A 23,192-nucleotide genomic window follows, 5' to 3' on the forward strand; every position below is an offset into this window, starting at 1 on the left:
CTCTGGGTCACTAAGAACGACATGGTCCGCAGCCACCTCCTCCCAGCCACGTACAAGTCCATGTGTTTCTTGGGACTGATCCCTTAAAGACTGCTGCTGATGCTGAGTGCCAGGCTCCACCTCCATACTGACACAATCTTCCTCCTCCTCCTCTTCCTCCTCGTCCTCTTCCTGTGTGATCGGCGGGCACGCAGGAACACTGTCTGGATAAAGGGGGCCTTGAGAGCTAAGGAAGTCCTCCTCTTCCTGCCTCTGTTCTGCCTCAAGTGCCCTGTCCATTATTCCACGCAGCGTGTGCTCCAACAGGTGGACAAGGGGGACAGTGTCACTGATGCATGCACTGTCACTGCTCACCATCCTCGTGGCCTCCTCGAATGGTGACAGGACAGTGCATGCATCCCTGATCATGGCCCACTGGCGTGGGGAAAAAAAACCAAGCTCCCCTGACCCTGTCCTGGTGCCATAGTCGCACAGGTACTCATTGATGGCCCTCTGCTGCGTGTGCAGCCGCTGCAGCATGGCCAACGTTGAGTTCCACCTGGTGGGCATGTCACAGATTAGGCGGTTCTTGGGCAGGTTAAACTCCTTTTGGAGGTCCGTCAGCCGAGCACTGGCATTATATGACCGGCGGAAATGCACACAGACTTTCCTGGCCTGCCTCAGGACATCCTGTAAGCCCGGGTACCTGCCCAAGAACCGCTGCACCACCAAGTTAAGGACGTGAGCCAAACAGGGCACATGGGTCATTTGTCCCTGTCGGAGGGCAGAGAGGAGGTTGGTGCCATTGTCGCAAACCACCATTCCTGCCTTAAGTTGGCGTGGCGTCAACCACCTCTGAACCTGCCCCTGCAGAGCTGACAGAACCTCTGCCCCAGTGTGGCTCCTGTCCCCCAAGCACACCAGCTCAAGCACCGCATGGCATCTTTTGGCCTGCGTACTTGCGTAGCCCCTTGAACGCCTACGGAGCACCGCTGGTTCCGAGGAAGAGGCCATGGAGGAAGAAGAAGAGGAGGGGGTGGAGGAGAGAGGTGTGTCACAATCAGCATTTTGGAGGCGTGGTGGCGGAACAACCTCCAACACTACTGCACCTTGTCCTGCATCCTTCCCAGCTGCCAGCAGAGTCACCCAATGCGCCGTGAAACTTAGGTAACGTCCCTGTCCATGCCTGCTGGACCATGAGTCAGCGGTAATATGCACCTTACCGCTGACCGCCCTGTCCAGCGAGGCATGGACATTGCCTTCCACATGCCGGTAGAGAGCCGGAATCGCCTTCCGTGAGAAAAAGTGGCGTTTGGGTACCTGCCACTGAGGAACCGCACATTCCACAAACTCACGGAAGGGGGCAGAGTCTACCAACTGAAAAGGCAGCAGTTGAAGTGCTAGCAATTTTGCCAAGCTAGCATTCAACCGCTGGGCATGTGGATGGCTGGGAGCAAACTTCTTTCGGCGGTGCAGCAGCTGGGGCAGGGAAATTTGCCTGGTACAATCTGACGTCGGTGTACCAAAAGCAGATTGCCCACAAGTACTTGGCTGTGACACACCTAATTCTACACCTTCATTCCTCTCACTGCAGGTCTCAGAGAGGACTGAAGGTCTAGTGGGGTTGGAAATCTCAGCTGATGAGGAGCAAGGAGAGATCCTCTTTGTTCTTTGGTGTGGGTCTTTTAGATACGCTTGCCAACGAACTGCATGGCAGGTCAACATATGTCTGGTCAAGCATGTGGTACCCAAGCGGGAGATATTTTGGCCACGCGAGATACGCTTGAGACATATGTTGCAAATAGCAGCGGTGCGATCTGATGCACTCGTCTCAAAAAAGGCCCACACCAAAGAACTTTTTGAATAACGCGCAGAGACTGCAGCGCCCTGCACATGTGGAGCTTTGGGGTGTGATGCAGTCAATGTGCTGCCCTTAGGCTGGCCCCTGGAGGGCATCCTGCCTCGTTGGTGATGTGCTGCCGCCTCCTCCTCCTCCTCCTCCTCCTCCTCCTCCTCCTCCTCTCTCCTATCAGGCACCCACGTTGAGTCAGTGACCTCATCATCCCCTCCCTCCTCATCACTGGAGCAAACCTGGCAGTATGCTGCAGCAGGGGGAGCATGACTGCCAGATTGCTGTCCTTCTTGGGCACCCCCTCTGTCCGCGCTCATGTTACTGCCTTCATCGAGCTCAGTATCGTCATCAGAGCCTTCCAAACGCTGGGCATCCTCCTGGAGCATGTACCCAACACTGTGGTCAAACAGTTCGAGGGAATCCTCATGAGGACATGGTGGAGCTAGGGAAGGAGTCACTGATGACATTGAGCTGAGGGAAGAGGCCGCTGCTTTGCCAGACAAAGCACCCTGGGCATGGGTGAGAGAGGATGAGGAGGATGAGGACGGCTTGGTCATCCACTCGACCAAGTCTTCCGCATGTTGCGGCTCAACATGGCCAGCTGCCGAAAAAAAGGCCAAGCGTGTCCCATGGCCACGTGCTGATGAGGATGCACCGTCTCCACGACCAGCACTAGACACAGAGCCTGCTTGCCCTCTCTTATTGGCTTGTGACTGTCTGCCTCTCCTTCTTGGCCTTCCAGACATACTAATGGCCTGTAGCTGCACTAAGCTGGGATAGAACACCTGTAATTTTCTTCAAGTAGCTTTATATACTGTAACCAGACAAGCCTGCCTGTCAGTAGGAAGATAACAGGAACGGATCTAGCTGAACACTGTGAGCAGGACGCACTGTACTAAATGTAAATAGTCTAGCTGCCTGACCGTGGTACTAATAGGATCAAATAGAACACCTGTAATTTTCTTCAGGTAGCTTTATATACTGTAACCAGACAAGCCTGCCTGTCAGTAGGAAGATAACAGGAACGGATCTAGCTGTACACTGTGAGCAGGACGCACTGTACTAAATGTAAATAGTCTAGCTGCCTGACCGTGGTACTAATAGGATCAAATAGAACACCTGTAATTTTCTTCAGGTAGCTTTATATACTGTAACCAGACAAGCCTGCCTGTCAGTAGGAAGATAACAGGAACGGATCTAGCTGAACACTGTGAGCAGGACACACTGTACTAAATGTAAATAGTCTAGCTGCCTGACCGTGGTACTAATAGGATCAAATAGAACACCTGTAATTTTCTTCAGGTAGCTTTATATACTGTAACCAGACAAGCCTGCCGGTCAGTAGGAATTTAACAGGAACGGATCTAGCTGAACACTGTGAGCAGGACGCACTGCACTAAATGTAAATAGCAGGAACGGATCTAGCTGAACACTGTGAGCAGGACGCACTGCACTAAATGTAAATAGTCTAGAAGATAACAGGAACGGATCTAGCTGAACACTGTGAGCAGGACGCACTGCATTAAATGTAAATAGTCTAGATAGAAGATAACAGGAACGGATCTAGCTAAACTGAATACAGTGTATATATATATATGCAACACCTGGGATGCATATATATACACAATACACTGTAAGTGCAGCTAACTGACTGACTGTTCTGCCTAATCTATCTAACTCAAATCAAATGACACTGTCTCTCTCTCTCTCTCTATCTCTCAGCACACCGGAACACACACTACACAGGGCCGCCGTGCAGGCGGCCTTATATAGTGTGGGGTGTGTACTAAATGCCCTGAGCCGTAATTGGCCAAAGCCACCCTGGCTTTGGCCAATTACAGCTCTCTCTACTGACAGCGCTGTGATTGGCCAAGCATGCGGGTCATAGTGCATGCTTGGCCAATCATCAGCCAGCAATGCACTGCGATGCCGCAGTGAATTATGGGCCGTGACGCGCCACACGAATTTAGCGCGAACGGCCCATAACGTTCGCAATTCGGCGAACGATCGAACAGCCGATGTTCGAGTCGAACATGGGTTCGACTCGAACACGAAGCTCATCCCTAGTAGAGACACAGAGCGGCTACTGTGCAGATGAAGGATTTTGGAGCTGCCATCACACTACTCAGGAGTGAGGCCTCCTGTGTAGGAGTGAGGTGTTGGGGTGCCATTGGAGCATTGGATTAGTGCCCCCCTGTACCAAAACTGGCAGCAATAAGGAACCTGAATGGAGGACTTCACAGGGTATAAAAGGACAATAGACTGTCAGTGCACATTAGAGGGGGTTTAAAAATTAGAGCTTTAACTACTTGCCGTCCGAGCTATAGCCAAAAGACGGCTACAGCGCTGACTTAATTTGCCAGAAGGGCGTCCATGGATGTCCTCCCGTGCTTCTGTGGCCTGCATGGCGTTGTCTGTGATCAGCGAGTCTATGAGACTTGCTTGATCACAGATCTGAGTAAGGGGTCGATCCAGACCCCTTACCAGGTGATCAGCTGTCAGCCAATGACAGCTGATCATGTGACCTAAACAGAGCCGGTAATCGGCTATTTTTTCTCCTCACACTGATAGCGCGAGGAGAAAAAAAAAAAAAACAATCGTCAGTGGCTGCGAGAGGGACATCGGTCCCGATCGTGGAGAGGCTTCTGTGCCCACTAGCCTCACCTACCAGTGCCCACCAGCACCACAGTGCCACCTATCAGTGACCACAGTGTGTCATCACCAGTGCTGCCTATCAATATCATTTACCAGTGCCCACAGTGCCATCCATCAGTGCCCATCAGTACCACCTACCAGTGCCCATCAGTGACATCTATCAGTGCCACCCACCAGTGCCTATCAGTGCTATCTTATCAGTGCCCATCAGTGCAGCCTCATCAGCGAATATCAATGAAGGAGAAAAGTTACCCGTTTGCAAAATTTTATAACAAAACTATTAAACATGTTTATTTTTTTTTCAAAATTTTTTGCCCATTTTTGTTTGTTTAGCAAAACAGAAAAACCCCAGCTGTGATTAAATACCACCAAAAGAAAGCTCCATTTGTGTGAAAAAAAGTTATAAAAATGTAATCTGAGTACAGTGTAGCATGACCGCGCAATTGTCATTCAAAGTGCGACAGCGCTGAAAGCTAAAAATTGGTCTGGTCAGGAGGGGGTTTAAGTGCCCAGTAAGCAAGTGGTTAATATACAGTAGCATGTTGACGATTGGAATAAGATAATAATAATAATAGTAGATGGATGCCAATAATAGTATAAATACATCATTATAATCTATTATTATTTGCTTCCATTATCTATCAATAGTTTTTATTATTATCATTTGTTATGAGCTAGTCTTATATCTATTATTATTAATAGAGAATACAGATAATGACAGGGTCTCTTTCGTGGTGAATATATAAATGATCAGATTGGAGGATTTACCTCTCTTTACTATTAGTGACACATGGCTTCAGTAAATGCCCGCCCCCTCTCTCTCTCCCTTTCTCTAAATCCTCTAGTGATAGTCTCCGCCCTCTTAGCGTCCAGCTGTGATTCTGTAGGAAGACATTAAGGTGGGCGTGACGGAGAACAGCTGAATCGAGCTCCTCCTCTAGGTGGTCTATCGCAGGCTGTTCCCCCTTCCGAGTGACGCACTAAGGTAACGCCCTCTCGCCGCGCTCGCACTGATTGCGGTCTCTGGACCAGGCTCCGCCCCCTCATTCCTGCTATCTATCAGCTTTGAGCTTGTGGTCCTGCAATTGATCAGTAAGCGTGGCCTGTGTAATTCTGCTTGACAGCTAGGGTGTCCCGGGCTCCCGGCTCCTCCCACAGATTCTCCGATCAGAGCTGTGAGGACAGCAGCATGACTTCATATAATACATGTATCGCCCAGCTGTGTATACAGAGCCTCAGAGTCTCATTCACTCCCCTCATCTCCATTGCTGTGCTAAGAGACCCAGAGTGGGAGGAGCATGGCTTGTGTACAGGGAGGAGGGAGGGAGGTGATGATCAGTGGAAGGTCTGGGGAGGTGAGCTGAAACTTTTATATCAGGACTCCGTAGGATTGGTTTACAGGACATAACAAGGGATCAGCTAATGAGGATGGGAAGAGCAGGGAGTGTGTGGGGAGTCGGCTGAGTGTGTAGCCTTCCTCACACCTAACACATCTCTCCCAAGCTGGCACACATCACAATATAATCCTCCCCCAGCACTCTGTGTATGTCCACATCATGTCACCTTATCACCATTCCATGTCACCCTGTGTTATCCAAACTTTCTACAAAGTCTAACCTAAACCTTCTATATACAAATTACCAGAGCACAGCGCTGGGTTTTCTGCTATTTACATAGCAGTACAATTGATTAAATCTTATCTAACAAAAATCCTGCGCTTATCCCACCTTGAAACAAATGTGCAAAAATAAAAAAAAAAATAAAAAAATTTAAAATTAATCAAATCATTGATCAGAAAAATAAAAAATGAACAGTTGTGAGAGCCGCAGCCCAGTAGGTCCGAATACAAGACTCAGAAAAAGATTTAAAAGTGACTTGCTGCGCTTCTCTAAGTGAGCTAAAGATAGCAACAAATATATATCCAACAGTAATAAAATAGTAAGAAAAAAAACGTGTATATAAAGTGCAATGTCAGTCAATAATCCTTAAAAAGTCCTTCACGAGGATTCATATACATAAATCTACGAATGACAGTTCAATTGAATATTAAATATCCCAGTGATTAATCTGTGTATAGAATCAACAGACCCAGCATGAAAAGTTACTCATACAGAGGCCGTCCCCACATAAAGTCACGCCTCTTACCAGAGATTTTTTATTTTAAATTATAGAGATCTGATTTGCTTTTTAAAATTTCCACAAGACCCCGTAGTTATAAGGAGGGAGTGGGTTTCATCCACATTCAGCCTCAGCAGTAAGGATGAGCTCAGGCGTGTTCACAAACCGCACGTGCAGAGCCCGCCAGGAAGTCGGCACTGCACAGCGCTAATCACAAGCAATGAGACATTTCCCGATCTCTGCAGCCGTGCATCAGGACAATGTGTGTGTGTTTATATTTTATATTATTATTAATATATTTATTTATATTTTTATATATATACACACACACACATACACATATACACACACACACATTGAGCCCTCCCCCAATCTTGTGCAGACTTAAAGTTGAAGGGCCCCATACTGAGTGCTAATGGGGGGCGCTTACCTTCTATGCCTGAGAGAGAGAAAGGGACCCCTGACAGTACTGGCAGTAAAGGGGGCCTTGCCCTGGAGGTCTGCTTTTAAGGGGCCCCCTCAAGGTGTCATTATGAGAAGGACCATTTACCCTGCACTTATAAGTGGGGGGCCCTGAAAGTATACTGTGACCCCCCCCCCCCCCCATATATGTTAATGCCTCTATTTTTCATGTTTAAAGTGTAAGGGCCCATACTGAATGCTACTGGAGGGGAGAGAGGCTTACTCTTTAATCCTGAGAAAGAGAGTCCTCCCCCCATCCAGGGGCGGGCTGACAACACTCAGGGCCCCCAGACCAAATAAAGCAAGGGCCCCTTGTCAGGCCTCGCCCATGACCCGCCCCTACATTTTCACATTCAACAATAAACAAAATACAGGAAGTGAAGCAGGCAGCTCTAATGGGACCTGGAGGGGGGTCTCTCTCTAACAGAGGCCCTCTCTGTGTCCATTAGAGAGTCCTTCAGAAAGTTTCCCCTCCAGGCCCCATTAGAGACTACAATAGAGTCTAATGGGACCTGGAAGGGGGTCTCTCTCTAACAGTGTCCATTGGAGAGTCTCCATTAGAGTGAGACCCCCCCTTCAGAACCCGTTACAGACTACAAAGGACTATAATGGGACCTGAAGGGGGGTCTCTCTGAAACAGAAGTGCCCCTTTCAGTGCCCATTAGAGAGTCTCTGTTAGAAAGAGCCCCCTCCAGGCCCCATGAGAGACTACAACGGACATACTTTCCAACTTTTTGAGATGGGAATGAGGGACACCTATCAGCAAAAGTATGCAGGCATAAGCCACACCCCTTGCCACGCCCCCTTAAAGGAGAATTGTACAAAAAAAACCAAGATTGATTAAACCCACAAGTGCTTTTTTTTACCACTACTATTCCTTTATATTGGCTTTTGAAATTTACAAATGCGGCAATTTAGAAATCAGATGAAAGGTTTAGAAAACACTTTTTGATAGATAAAAAGTGCATTTAATATACATCTATATAGATCAGACCAAAATGAGGGACAAATGAGGAGGAATAAGGGACAGAGGGACATTGCTCCAAATCAGGGACAGTCCCTCGAAATCAGGGACAGTTGGGAGCTATGCAAAGGAGTCTAATGGGGTTTGGAGGGGGCCTCTTTCTAACAGAGTGTACAGTAAACACCTTCATTGACTCTGGTCCACAAAGGACACCCTCCTTGTGCTATGACTCTCACCCCTGCCCCAACTTCTCAAAAAGTAGAAATAAAATTTGAGCTGTGTAGCGCTCCTCTTACCTTACCTATGGGTACTGTAGCTGTGGCTGCTCCTGCATCCTCTGTGGCTGGCTCTTGTGGCTGGCCGATTCCATGCTGTGGCTGGGTGCCTGGCTAGCTCCCGCATCCTCTGTAGCTGGATCCTGTGGGTGGCTGGCTGGCTGGCTCCCTGCTGTGCGTGCCTGGCTGGCTCCTGCATCCTCTGTGGCTGGCACTCCTGTGGGGGGCACTCAACAGGAGGGAGGGGCCAAGAGCGCCAGCGAGGGATCCAAGAAGAGGAGCATCCGGGCTGCTTTGTGCAAAACCACTGCACGGAGCAGGTAAGTGTAATATGTTTGTTATTTTTAAAGAAAAAAAAAAAAAAAAAAAACAAGACTTTAGTATCACTTTAATTTGCATGCTAAGCTTTTTTATGACGGAAGAAACACTCTGGTGTCATAGATGGGTCGTCCAGTCAAAATCTTTTAAGTTTTTTTGATTTTTTATTATTTTGTATGGAATGGGGAAGCATTAGAATGCCTGTCAGATTTTTACTGCAGTAATTCTATGATATCCTAAGGAGACCCTGTCACCAGACTGTTCATTGCAGCAACAATTAACCCAAAAGATTATATGTACATTTAACATTATTTATTGATATTATTTACCGGTCAAATTTTTCCTTGTGTAGACGTCCAAAAACTCTGAGACTGCTGCTGGTTGCCGACATGTTGGACATGGTGTCAGCAGCCCCAGCTGATTTAGCGCTGTCATTTTAGTGACATATAGCAGTGGTTATCAACCTTCATGATATGGAGGGGCCTCAAATGCAGCCCTTGACAATGCCAAAGGACAGCACATACAATTCAATGAATCAAATTAGTGGTATGCTCCGCGCTCAGGATGGTGATGGGTTGCAGCCCCCCTATTAGGTTCCTAAAGGAAATAGAGGAAAACACTGTCCAGCACCTGCCCAGAGATCGCTCCTCAGTAGCTACGGGCTGGGTCTTCATATGAAGGAAAAAAAGCCTCCCATAGTGTAGTAGCTAAACGTAAATTTATTAAAAATAGATAAAAATCAATGGCTTCCCATCAAAGGTGTGGGAAAGCACACAAAAACTACAATGCTAGAGAGATGGAGGAGCCCGACAGACCTACAGAGGGGACATCGGGAGAGCTGAGGAGGAAGTCCATCCACAATCACACATGCCTATTACCCCTGCAGGGGTAACAACATTTGGTGAGTGGGGACCCAACGGGGGGGAGCATTACAAGTCATTTTTTTTTTTTTTTCTTTTTTTACACATATCTGTTATGGTTATGTCTAGGACAAGTTTTGCTTGACCCACTACACAATCTTCATTTGTCACACATGCATTTATGATCAAGCACGATTTTTGTTGTACTACACTTTTATATCCATCATTGACGGATATACATATACATACCTAGCCCCGATAGGATAGGTACCTCCTTCCTTTTCTGGAGGCAGGTTATTCACCTACCAATTTTCTCTACACATATACGGATTAATAGGGTAGCGCCATTCACCCCATTTTTTTCCACAATTCAATGAATATTCTGAATATTCTGTGTCAGAGACAACAGACAAAACAAGATATGGGCATGATACAAGAGTTGATCAAAGACTTAAGACATGATATAGGAGTTGATCAAAGACTTAAGACATGATATAGGATTTGGTCAGACACTGCAGACATGGCACAAGAGCCGGTTAGAGACTGTGGACATGGCACAAGAGCCGGTTAGAGACTGTGGACATGGCACAAGAGCCGGTTAGAGACTGTGGACATGGCACAAGAGCCGGTTAGAGACTGTGGACATGGCACAAGAGCCGGTTAGAGACTGTGGACATGGCACAAGAGCCGGTTAGAGACTGTGGACATGGCACAAGAGCCGGTTAGAGACTGTGGACATGGCACAAGAGCCGGTTAGAGACTGTGGACATGGCACAAGAGCCGGTTAGAGACTGTGGACATGGCACAAGAGCCGGTTAGAGACTGTGGACATGGCACAAGAGATGGTCAGAGACTGTGGACATGGCACAAGAGCCGGTTAGAGACTGTGGACATGGCACAAGAGCCGGTTAGAGACTGTGGACATGGCACAAGAGCCGGTTAGAGACTGTGGACATGGCACAAGAGCCGGTTAGAGACTGTGGACATGGCACAAGAGCCGGTTAGAGACTGTGGACATGGCACAAGAGCCGGTTAGAGACTGTGGACATGGCACAAGAGCCGGTTAGAGACTGTGGACATGGCACAAGAGCCGGTTAGAGACTGTGGACATGGCACAAGAGATGGTCAGAGACTTTGAATATGCAGCACTAGACTGTCAGACTGTGAACTTGCTACTGAGCCGTTGAAGACTGTGGACATGCTTCAGGAGACAATAATAGACTGGAGACATATTACACGAGACTGCTAGAAATCTCTGCTAAAACAGGGCAATGGGAAAACAGAGATCAGTGTCCGCAGGGGCCCTGAGGGCTACACAAAAAGTGCCAAAGGGCCACAGGTTTGGCATCAGTGATATATAGTATTCCCCTTCGCTCCTCCCCTGGCTGCTACATAAAGGGTTATGTGGGGAGGTGAGGGGAGGGGTGGAGGAGCTGGGCCAGCACAGGCAATAATTAGACCCTCCCAAAGCATGCCTTGCAAGGAGTGAAGAGCTGTGGTAGGGATTGACTCTCTGCATTTGTCAAAAATGTTAGCGTGCTCAGAGGCACATTGCAAATGAATGAAAGTTATTAATGAAAAGTATAAATGCTGCAAGTAAACATTTACAATACTTGATTTTTGGTGCTTTTACTTGCATATGTTGGTGACAGGGTCTCACCGCTTCCAAAAAGATCTCGAAGAAACAAAGTGTCCACTGTAGTCACATTCGAGGTTCTTAAAGTATTCAGCTTCATCTGAACAGTATAAAGAAGTTCTCCACTATTGCATTGGGTGTAGAAAGAATCTGCAGTAAGACCCCTTTTATACTGTTGGCACGGCCATCTCAGCGGTAAAGCGATGCTAGTTTTAATGGCGCTTTACCGGTTTTTAACTCTGCTAGCAGCCGAGGAAAGGCTTAAAAAGTGCCCGCGAAGCGCTTTGCAGGCACTTTTGCAGAGCTGGCCATTGATTTCAATGGCAGGGGCGGTTTAGGAGTGGTATATACACCGCTCCCGCACTGCTCCAAAGACGCTGCTTGCAGGACTTTTTTTTCAGTCCTGCAAGCGCACTGCCCCAGTGTGAAAGCACTCAGGCTTTCACACTGCGGAGCATTGAAAGGCACTTTTCAGGCGCTATTTTTAGCGCTAAAACGCCTGAAAAGCGCCCTCAGTGTGAAAGGGGTCTGAGCCTCTGCCATTCCTGAGGGTGTCTTGTGAGAGAAGAGAACAGAACTTCTTTTTTATGCAATCCAAAATGTCATTTTCTTTTTAACGTCCTATTAAAGTAGAATTCCAGGGTAATACTAAGCTTAAAACTGCATCCACCCCCTCCAACACCTATACCTATACCCTGTAAAAGGCAGATTCATATACTAACCTATTTTCAGGGTGCTCTAGTCTGGTCCCTCTATTGGCTCTTCTTTCTCAGCTAGCAGTGGCTTGAGGGGAGAGGAGGGTGCGCCAACATTGGATGGCCCATAGTAAGCCTATGTATGTAGGCATAGGACACACCACCTGCCATGCCCCCTTAAAAGGAGAATTGTACAAAAAAAAAAAAAAAAATTGGTTAAACCCACAAGTGCATTTTTTTACCACTACCATTACTTTATACTGGCCTTTGGAATCTAGAAATGTAGCAATTTAGGAACTGGATGAAAGGTTTAGCACTATAAAACACTTTTTGATAGATAATTAGTGCATTTTATATATACAACTATATAGATCAGACCAAAACTAGGGTCAAATGAGGAGGAAAACGGGACAGAGGGACCCTCGAAATCAGGGACAGTTGGGAGCTATGCTATGGGTGACGTCACCAAACAGACATTCAGCTATTGTCCGATCGCTCTCTCCTCTCCCCTGTAGCTAGTGACCGGGCTGAGAATAGATTAGTATATGCATCTTCCTTTCACAGGGTAGTTTATAGTTGTTGGAAGGGTGGTGGGAGCAGGTTTAGGTTTAGTTAGTATTACCCCAAAGTTTTACTTTAAACCTTTCCAGCCATCATGAGAAGGCCTTTTAAACATTCATAATGCGAGTGGCATTACATGGGCTTCCCAGTCATGCTATCTCACTGTGATTCCCGCAATGATGTGATCAAAAGCCCACCTCACCTGCTTCAGATCAGGACCAGGAGCTGTCTGTGATAGCCAAGTGACTATTCTGGTGTACACAGCACAAACAGGTGGTGCCTGCTGTATGCATATGTGTGGCAGCTCAGGGTTAAAGATCACTATCGCACCGCTGCACATATACAGTCTGCGTTAAAGCGGTAATTAAATAAAATTATATTTTATATATATATATATATATATATATATATATATATATATATATATATATAAGGCACCCTCCTAGGTAGGTGCTAGAAGACAGTATATCATTTTAGGCTTTTCTGCTTAAAAGAGAAGCAACCAGGTACATTTTTAACCACTTAAAGTGGAGTTCCACCCAAAAGTGGAACTTCCACTCATCGGATTCCTCCCCCCCTCCGGTGTCACAGTTGGCACCTTTCAGGGGCGCAGGGGGGTGCAGATACCTGTATATTACAGGTATCTGTACCCACTTCCGGCATAGATAGCCGCAGAATCTGCGGTTATTTACGCCACTTCCTGTTCCCCCCCCCCCGCTGTCTGCTGGGAAACACATGGGTCCCAGAGACAGCAGGGACCATCCGTATTGCGCTGCGCGACTCGCGCATGCGCAGTAGGGAACCAGGAAGTGAAGCCGCAAGCCTTCACTTCCTGATTCCCTTACCGAAGATGGAGGCGGCAGCACCCGAGCACTGAGAGACGGTTCGGCCTCGGGTGCCGACATCGCGGGCACCCTGGACAGGTAAGTGTCCATGTTTTAAAAGTCAGCAGCTGCAGTATTTGTAGCTGCTGACTTTTATAAAAAAAAAATTTCGCCGGAGCTCCGCTTTAAGGACCAGGCCTCTTTTTTAGATGTGTTGTTTACTAGAAAATTACTTAGAACCCCCAAACATACATTTTTTTCTAACACCCTAGAGAATAAAATGGTGGTCGTTGCAATACTTTTTGTCACACCGTATTTGCGCAGCGGTCTTACATGTGCACTTTTTAAAAAAAAAAAAATACACTTTTTTGAATTAAAAAATAAGACAACAGTAAAATTAGCCCAATTTTTTTTTATATTGCGCCCGCTTGTGGAATGGCAACAAACTTTTACCCTTAAAAATCTCCATAGGCGGCGTTTAACAAAAATTCTACAGGTTGCTTGTTTTGAATTACAGAGGAGGGCTAGAATTATTGCTCTCACTCTACCGATCGCGGCGATACCTCACATGTGTGGTTTGAACACCGTTTTCATATGCGGGCACAATTCACGTATGCGTTCGCTTCTGCACGCGAGCTTGGCGAGACAGGGCGCGTTTCTTTTTTTTTTTTTTTTAATTATTATTATTTATTTTACCTTTTATATTTACACTGTTTTTTTAAAAAAAAAAATGGTGTCACTTTTATTCCTATTACAAGGAATGTAAACATCCCTTGTAATAGAAAAAAAAGCAAGACATGACCTCTTAAATATGAGATCTGGGGTCAAAAAGACCTCATATTTACACTAAAATGCATTGGTCATTTAAAACAATTATTTAAAAAATTATATTAATTATATATATTAATTATTTGTTTAAAAGAAATGTCCCTTTAAGAGCTATGGGCGGCAGTGACGTTTTGACGTCACTTCCGCCCTGCAATGTCATGGAGACGGGTGGGGGCCATTTTCCCCTCACTCGTCTCCATGCACAGCCACAGAGAGGACCGGATCGCCTCCGGGGGGGTGAGGACCCCTTTCCCACCACCGATAAAAGTGATCTTGTGGCGAATCCGCCGCAGAGACCACTTTCATCTTGTAGCGGACCGCCAGCCGAACAACTATATCCATCCTCAAAGTGAGGACGTATATATCTGCGTTCGGCGGTCCGGAAGTGGTTAAACAATTTTTATTGTCACATATGAAAAAGTATACAATGAACATTTGAAAGTTGACACATTCACACATACGATTCATGAATACCCAAACATATTACTCCAAAAATAGAAATAGAATCATGATTTCTCAATCATATACATTTCTTATTATATCCCATTCACATATGACCTTAAAAACATATATACATATACCATGGAAAATAAAATATAAAAAAAAGAATAATAATTAAAAAAAAAAAAAAAAAAACAAACAAACAAACCCCATTAACCACTGGGCACTTAAACCCCCTTCCTAACCAGACCAATTTTCAGCTTTTGGTGCTCTCACATTTTGAATGACAATTACTCAGTCATGCAACACTGTACCCATATGACATTTTTGTCCTTTTTTCACACAAATAGAGCTTTTTGGTGGTATTTAATCACCGTTGGTTTTTTTAATTTTTTTGCACTATAAATTAAAAAAGCCCGAAAATTCTGTAAAAAAATGCATTTTTCTTTGTTTCTGTTATAAAATTTAGCAAATTAGTAACTTTTATTCATAAATTTTGGCAAAAACATATGCTACATATCTTTGGTAAAAAAACAAAAACAAATTGGTGTATATTATTTGGTCTGTGTTAAAGTTATAGAGTCTACAGTCTATGGTGCCAATCTCTAAAAATTGATCATACCTGAAGTACTGATGGCCTATCTCATTTCTTGAGACCCTAACAAGCCAGGAAAGTACAAATATCCCCCAAATGACCCCTTTTTAAAAAGTAGACATTCCAAGGTATTTACTAAGAGGCATGGTGAGTTTTTGAAGTTGTAATTTTTTCCCACAATTCTTTGCAAAATCAAGATTTTTTTTTTTTTTTTTTTAACACAAAGTTGTCTATTTATACAATATTTCTAACACATAGCATGCACATACCAAAAATTACACCCCCAAAATAGATTCTCCGTCTCCTCCTGAGAATAGTGATACCACATGTAGGAGACTTTTCCACAGCCTGGCCACATACAGAGGCCCAACATGCAGGGAGCACCATCAGGTGTTCTAGGGGGCATACATTTTTCATCCAATCCAATCCGCCAGACAGATGGAAAATAGGGTCACTATATGTCTGGATTTGGCAGACAGGATCAGATCGGATAGCAGTGGATGTCAGCAGACATGTCAGCGCTGACATTCGCTGCCCCATAGGGGTGAATGGAGTGTCTGATCAGGTCTGCCTGAAAAACTGAAAGACAGACCTGATCGGAAAGCCCGTGTGAAAGGGCCCTTAGTAACATGGTACCGAAGCTGAGCTTATCCTTGAGCGCGCTTACAGTCTAAAGACCTTGGGGGAGATTTACTAAAACTGGTGCACTCAGAATCAGGTGCAGCTGTGCATGGTAGCCAATCAGCTTCTAACTTCAGCTTGTTCAATTAAGGTTTGACAATAAAACCTGGAAGCTGATTGGTTCTACGCAGATCTGCATCAGATTTTGCACTCTAGCTTTAGTAAATCTCCCCATGTCTCACATATATCTCCCCCCACCATGTCTCACGTAAATCCCCCCCCCTCCCATGTCTCACATATATACATGCCCACACACCGACTCACAGGGTAGTGCCCCACCTGCCCACACAGTAAGGGAAGGTGAGGGTGTAGAGACACTGACAGCGGCTACACACTACTTAGGAGTGAGAAGAGGACTGACATCATTACAGGGGGGGTTGTAAGGGACCAGAGATGTTGGGGGTGACATTGGAGCACTGGATTAGTGCCCCCATGTACCAAAACTGGCAGCAATAAGGAACCTGAATGGAGGACTTCACAGGGCATAAAGGACAATAGACTGCCAGTGCATGTTAGAGGGGGGATTAAAAATTGGGGCTTTAATATACAGTAGCATGTTGACGATTGGAACAAGCTAATAATAATAATAATAATAATAATAATAATAATGATAATAGTAGATGGATACTAATAATAGTATAAATAACTCATTATAATCTATTATTATTCGCTTCCATTATTATCTATCAATAGCTTCTATTATTATCATTTGTTATGAGCTAGTCTTATATCTATCATTATTAATAGAGAATACAGATAATGACAGGGTCTCTTTCATAGTGAATATATAAATATAAATGATCAGATTGGGGATTTACCTCTCTTTACTGTCAGTGACACATGGCATTTTTTTTCTTACACTACAAAGCAATCTCCTGCGCTCAGGTGCCCGGTCAGCTGAGGAGGGCTTAACTTCTATGCCTGAGAAAGAGGGAACCCTGACAGTAAAGGGGGCCATTCCCTGAAGGCCTGAGGTTAATGGGCCGCTCACAGTGGCAATATGAGAAGGGGGCCATTACCTTGTACACTTAATGTGTATTAGCCCCTGACGGTAAAGGGGCCCTCGGTCTGCAGGCCTAAGTGAAAGGGCCCTTCACCTATAGGACTAAAGAGGAGGGGCCCCTGACAGTGTACAGTAAAGTGTAGGCCTGAGGTGAAGGGGCCTCTTACAGTGCTTAGTTATAGGGCCTCTTTACAATGACCTAGCTCTCCCCCTTGACACTGGCGGCACTCTCCCTATGGTATGGTAAACAAACCACCTACGCTCTGTCCACAGACCCTACTCCACTATCCCCCCTATTTGATAACCTGGCGCTCCCAGCCTACAACGCACAGGGACACTGTGGCTACTATGTGAGAACACAGTGGCCCACCGCACGACAATTCGTCCACCCCACCACAGGACAATTTCGTCCGCAACAAGACCCACAATCCCCCACCTCGACTGACTGGTTATCCATGCTGTCTCTGTCACAACTTAGCAAAACTCTACATCTCTCTGGACAGATCCACAGACCACTCACACCTTTCGAGGATATGTGTAGTCTCTCTCAGACCCCCAAACACCCCCTCTCTCTAATTTACAAAGAAATAACAATGGCACACCTCATTCACTCACACACAAATCATCTATCTCCGGGTTTACACAAGAGAAGAACTACAAACTTCTATCTCGGTGGTACAGGGATCCAGTCACAGTACGCAAAATGTATCCCAATACCTCAGACGTTTTCTGGCGCTGTCACAGAGGAAATGGCTCCTACCTCCATGTGTGGTGGGAATGCGACGAGTTCGCCCTTTCTGGAACCAGGTTTTTGACATATACAATACTTGATTTGATTGTAGCCGTATTAGTGCAATTGTGACAGAGCAAATTGAGTACTGTCCGTGATACTTTTTTTATTTGCACTAACATACAATTTTTCAGGACAAGGTTTTGGGGTATGTCCCCTTCTTGAAAGTCCAAGCAGTACTGCCTGGACTTTCAAGAAGGGGACATACCCCGAAAGCTTGTCCTGAAAAATTGTATGTTAGTGCAAATAAAAAAAAAAGTATCACTGACAGTACTCAATTTTCTCTGACATATACAATGATATATATAATAGCTCTCTCGTTCCCTCCCCTAAGGGGGCCCTCCTATCCATCCTACCAGGTCCAATTAACCCCCATAAAAAGTGCCTTCTCAGATTCTTTCTATCCGCAGCTCGCCATGGCATAACGCAGCATTGGAAAACAGGATTCCATCGGTAGATTAATAGACATCGCAAATGACACCATGCTTATGGAGGAGCTGCAGGCAAAGATGGGGATACTTGGGACAAGCACATGAAATTATAGTACATCTGGCTTCACCACTCATCCTCTGACCCCCTTCCTTAACAGGATTTCTGCTTAGGGAGCAAGCCCGATTTCATACAGATACATATTATATAATATTGATTACCCTCCACTAAGACCATCCAATGCACTCGGGTCCCCAATTCTGAGAGCTACGTCACCTTCCCAAGGTTTGAGATACCTGATATCAGAAATTTACCTTATATATACTGCTAAGTTCTCCTCCCCCTCTCTCCCCTATCCTACCCCCTTCTTTTCCTTCTCCTATACCCCCTTCGACTGTTAGCTCATGAGTTATATATTATTACCTATAACCAAAGTAATATAGATGTTGCATTGTGTTATTAAGAACTGGTTCAAGCACTTATACAACTGTTTACAATGTTTGGTATGTTGTGCGGTATATATATACCACTACCCCCCCTCCCTTTTTTTTCTTCATTCTGTACCCCCCTTTGCTCTCGTTTTTTCCCTTTTGGAAATCGATAAAAACATATTCAAACTTTAACCTGCTGGTCCCTGCCGAGATATACTATACGATACACTATATGACAATTTCTAGATTGACTCTGGTATGGTGATACTATGTTTGTTTTCATATGGTTATCTCTATTGCTGCCCTGTATCAGGGTGAAAAACTTCTCAAATATGTGTTATATAATGACCTAAAAAATTATAGTTTGGGTTGTCCGGATCTAATACTGGATTGTTTGTTGTCTCAATTAATCATTTATGGACAAAAAGGAAAAATGTATCTGTGTATAGCTGTTTGAATTCTAGTTGGGTTGAAACTAAATGTTGGCGGACGTGACGGGAGAGCAGGTCCATACAAGAAGGCGCAAAAGAAAGACATGAAATAGCGAAAGGTGAGGGAAAAAAGGGAGAGGAAGGGAGGTGAGGGGAAGGAAAGAAGGGGAGGAGAAGGAGATAGGACATGAAATCACCTTTCGCCATTTCATGTCTTTCTTTTACGTAATAGTTGGTTGTGTTAGGTGGTGTGAGCGTTGTTTAAACCAAACCCCATGTTTTGTTTTTAACATGTCATGTCAACAATGTGAATTTTAAACATAAAAGTTTATTTTGTACTTCATTGCTATGGATGTGCCTTTAAAGTCCATTTCTCCTTCTCTTGAATACAATGTGCATTTATTATTTTCTTACTTTGGAGCCTGCAAAGTATTGCACCCATGATCAGTGGATCACAAGTGCAATGTCAGGCTTCTGCAGACACTAATGACAGCTGTCTGCCTGTATTCCATATGCACCTTTAGGCTCCTTTCACATGGGCTTGTCTGTTTGATGGACTCAGCTTGCTCAGCGGGGGATTGCTCCATTGATCCCCGCTGAGCAGGCGGATCACAGGTCCGTCTCCACTCACTGTACAGAGATGGATCTGTCAGAGTCCCGCTCTCCTCTATGGGGAGATCAGATAAAAACGTACCGTCTGTCCGTTTTCATCCAATCTGATACGCCAGACGGATGGAAAATAGGGTAACCATCTGTCTGGATTTGGCAGACAGGATCAGATAGCAGTGGATGCCAGCAAACATGTCACCACTGACATCCGCTACCCCACAGGGGTGAATGGAGTGTCTGATCAGGTCCGCCTGAAAAACTGACAGATGATCGGAAAGCCTGTGTGAAAGGGCCCTTAGTAACATGGTACTAAAGCTGAGCTTATCCCTGAGAGAGCTTACAGTCTAAAGACCCTGTCTCACATATATAGATGCGCACACACTGACTCACAGGGTAGAGCCCCACCTGCCCACACAGACAGGGAAGGTGAGGGTGTAGAGACACTGACAGCGGCTACTGTGCAGGTGAAGGATTTTGGAGCTGCCATCACACTACTCAGGAGTGAGAAGAGGGCTGACATTACAGGGGGGTGGTAAGGGACCGGAGGTGTTGGGGTGCCATTGGAGCACTGGATTAGTGCCCCCTGTACCAAAACTGGCAGTAAATAGGAACCTGAATGGAGGACTTCACAGGCTATAAAGGACAATAGACTGTCAGTGCACGTTAGGGGGGGTTTAAAAATTGGGGCTTTAATATACAGTAGCATGTTGACGATTGGAATAAGATAATAATAATAATAATAATAATAATAATAATAATAGTAGATATTTTTTTTTTTTTCAAAAAATTTTGTCTATTTTTATTTGTTTAGCAACAAATAAAAACCCCAGGTGTGATTAAATACCACCAAAAGAAAGCTCCATTTGTGTGAAAAAAATGATAAAAATGTCATTTGCAGACAGTGTAGCATGATCGCGCAATTGTCATTCAAAGTGCGACAGCGCTGAAAGCTAAAAATTGGTCTGGTCAGGAGGGGGGTTTAAGTGCCCAGTAAGCAAGTGGTTAATATACAGTAGCATGTTGACGATTGGAAAAAGATAATAATAATAATAATAATAGATGGATGCTAATAATAGTATAAATACATCTAAAGTGTAAGGGCCCATACTGAGTGCTATTGGAGGAGATAGAGGCTTACTCTTTAATCCTGAGAAAGAGAGCCCCCCCCCCCCATCCAGGGGCGGACTGACAAAACTCAGGGCCCCTGGACCAAATAAAGCAAGGGCCCCTTGTCAGGCCACCGCCCCTACATTTTCACATTCAACAATAACCAAAATACAGGAAGTGAAGCAGGCAGCTTTACTGGGACCTGGAGGGGGGTCTCTCTCTAATAGAGGCCCTCTCTGTGTCCATTAGAGAGTCCTTTAGAAAGTTTCCCCTCCAGGCCCCATTAGAGACTACAACAGAGTCTAATGGGACCTGGAGGGGGGTCTCTCTCAAACAGTGTCCATTGGAGAGTCTCTGTTAGAGAAAGACCCCCCTTCAGAACCCATTACAGACTACAAAGGACCATAATGGGACCTGAAGGGGTGTCTCTCTCAAAGAGAGGTGCCGCTTTCAGTGTCCATTAGAGAGTCTCTCTTAGAAAGAGCCCCCTCCAGGCACCATGAGAGACTACAAAGGAGTCTAATGGGACTTGGAGGGGGCCTCTTTCTAACAGAGTGTACAGTAAACACCTTCATTGACACTGGTCCTCAGGGGACCACCCCACCATGTGCCCTGACTCTCACCCCTGCCCCAACCTCTCACAAAGTAGAAATAAAATTGGCGCTGTGTAGCGCTCCTCTTACCTTACCTATGGGTACTGTAGCTGTGGCTGCTCCTGCATCCTCTGTGGCTCGCTCTTGTGGGTGGCTGGCAGACTCCCTGCTGTGGGTGGGTGGCTGGCACCCTGCTGTGGCTGGGTGCCTGGCACCCTGCTGTGGCTGGGTGCCTGGCTAGCTCCCGCATCCTCTGTAGCTGGATCCTGTGGGTGGCTGGCTCCCTGCTGTGGGTGCCTGGCTGGCTCCTGCATCCTCTGTGGCTGGCTGGCTCCTGTGGGTGGGACTCCTGTGGGGGGCACTCAACAGGAGGGAGGGGCCAAGAGCGCCGGCGAGGGATCCAAGAAGAGGAGGATCCAGGCTTCTTTGTGCAAAACCACTGCACAGAGCAGGTAATCATAACCTGTTTGTTAATTTTAAAGAAAAAAAAAGAAAAACAAGACTTTAGTATCACTTTAATTTGCATGCTAAGCTTTTTTATGACGGAAGAAACACTCTGGTGTCATCGATGGGGCGTCCAGTCAAAATCTTTTAAGTTTTTTTTATTTTTTATTATTTTGTATGGAATGGGGAAGCATTAGAATGCCTGTCAGATTTTTACTGCAGTAATTCTATGATATCCTAAGCAGACCCGGTCACCAGACTGTTCATTGCAGCAACAATTAACCCAAAAGATTATATGTACATTTAACATTATTTATTCATATTATTTACCTGTCAAATTTTTCCTTGTGTAGACTTCCAAAAACCCTGAGACTGCTGCTGGTTGCCGACATGTTGGACACTGTCATCCTCTGATAAAGTCACGTGATGTGACGATACGCGTCAGGATTGGAGCACGGGAACTGTCACAGACTGACGATAGGATACAAGCTCGGTGCTCGTGGATGTTTTTTACTATAGCCTTCTGCTAAATGTAAGTGTACCATGTTGTTTTTAACCTAATAAACTGATTTATATATGGGATCACGCTATGTGCACTCTCTTCCAACACTCCACATATATTCATCCCATTGTGACGAGCATTGAGGAAATGGGGACAGTTTGAAGACACCCTTTTGAGGTATACGAACTCGGCATTTGTTGGATTGACGCCCACACTCATTTTACAAAAACCATCCTGCACACCCACCACCCAAATCGCCTGAACTACTGGATGGGACCCTTGCCTGCTGGGTATTTGTTTTTGGATTACAAGCTGCTGTCTTGCAGCAGTAAGGTGAGCTGCTTGCGAGCACAGAGGTGTCCCCACTGAAGACTTTTTTTCCCTTTCCTGTGGCTTGTGGACTTGCCTTTTTGGAACTGATGGCTCATTGTTTGAGCACTTTGTACTACAAGGTGGTGGGACTGTTCACCATTTATTTACTTGGAGTCACTAATAAGAATTTGCTGAGTTACCACATATGTGCTAGTATGATACTAGCCCTTTTGCAATGAGATTTCTTTTTTTTTTTTCGTTTCAGTATTTACAATATTCTTTATGTGCTAGTATGATACTAGCCCTCATACACATGGACTTTTTTTGATTTATATATTATTATTTGGTTCAATATATTTTTTTTTTTGTACCCACACTGTATTTGTCACTCATTTTATAGCTTTTTATACGTTTTAGGCAATTTTGTTTCCTCAGTCTATTCGGATTTAGTGCCCATGAGACCGCACTTTATTACATTTCATTATACTGTTATATTTTGTATAATTTTTTCATTTTGCCTTTTTGGAACTGGTAAATCATTGTTTGAGCACTTTGTACTACTAGGTGGTGGGATTGTTCACCATTTATTTATTTACTTGGAGTCACCAATAAGTATTTGCTGAGTTACCACATATGTGATAGTATGATACTAGCCCTTTTGCACTGAGAACTTTCTTTTCTTTTGTTTCAGTATTTACAATATTTTTCATGTGCTAGTATGATACTAGCCCTGATGCTTATATTTTTTTAAATACATTTCTTAATTTTTTCACTCACCTCTCTATACATTTGAGCTA

The 23,192-nt window shown here is 45.1% G+C and overlaps 1 protein-coding gene across 1 annotated transcript in view; it reads left to right on the forward strand.

Moving 5' to 3' along the window:
* The window catches only part of LOC141144580 (serine/threonine-protein kinase ULK4-like), a 580,148-nt gene extending 557,823 nt beyond the window's left edge, over positions 1-22,325 (forward strand). The window contains exon 9 of the mRNA XM_073630399.1: positions 21,935-22,325. Coding sequence (XP_073486500.1) covers positions 21,935-21,995 — 61 coding nt within the window. The 3' untranslated portion in view covers positions 21,996-22,325. The remainder of the gene's footprint in view (positions 1-21,934) is intronic.
* The last annotated feature ends 867 nt before the right edge of the window (positions 22,326-23,192 follow it).

The sequence above is a fragment of the Aquarana catesbeiana genome, linkage group LG05 (assembly GCF_042186555.1).
Source record: "Aquarana catesbeiana isolate 2022-GZ linkage group LG05, ASM4218655v1, whole genome shotgun sequence".
Classification (NCBI taxonomy): Eukaryota; Metazoa; Chordata; class Amphibia; order Anura; family Ranidae; genus Aquarana; species Aquarana catesbeiana.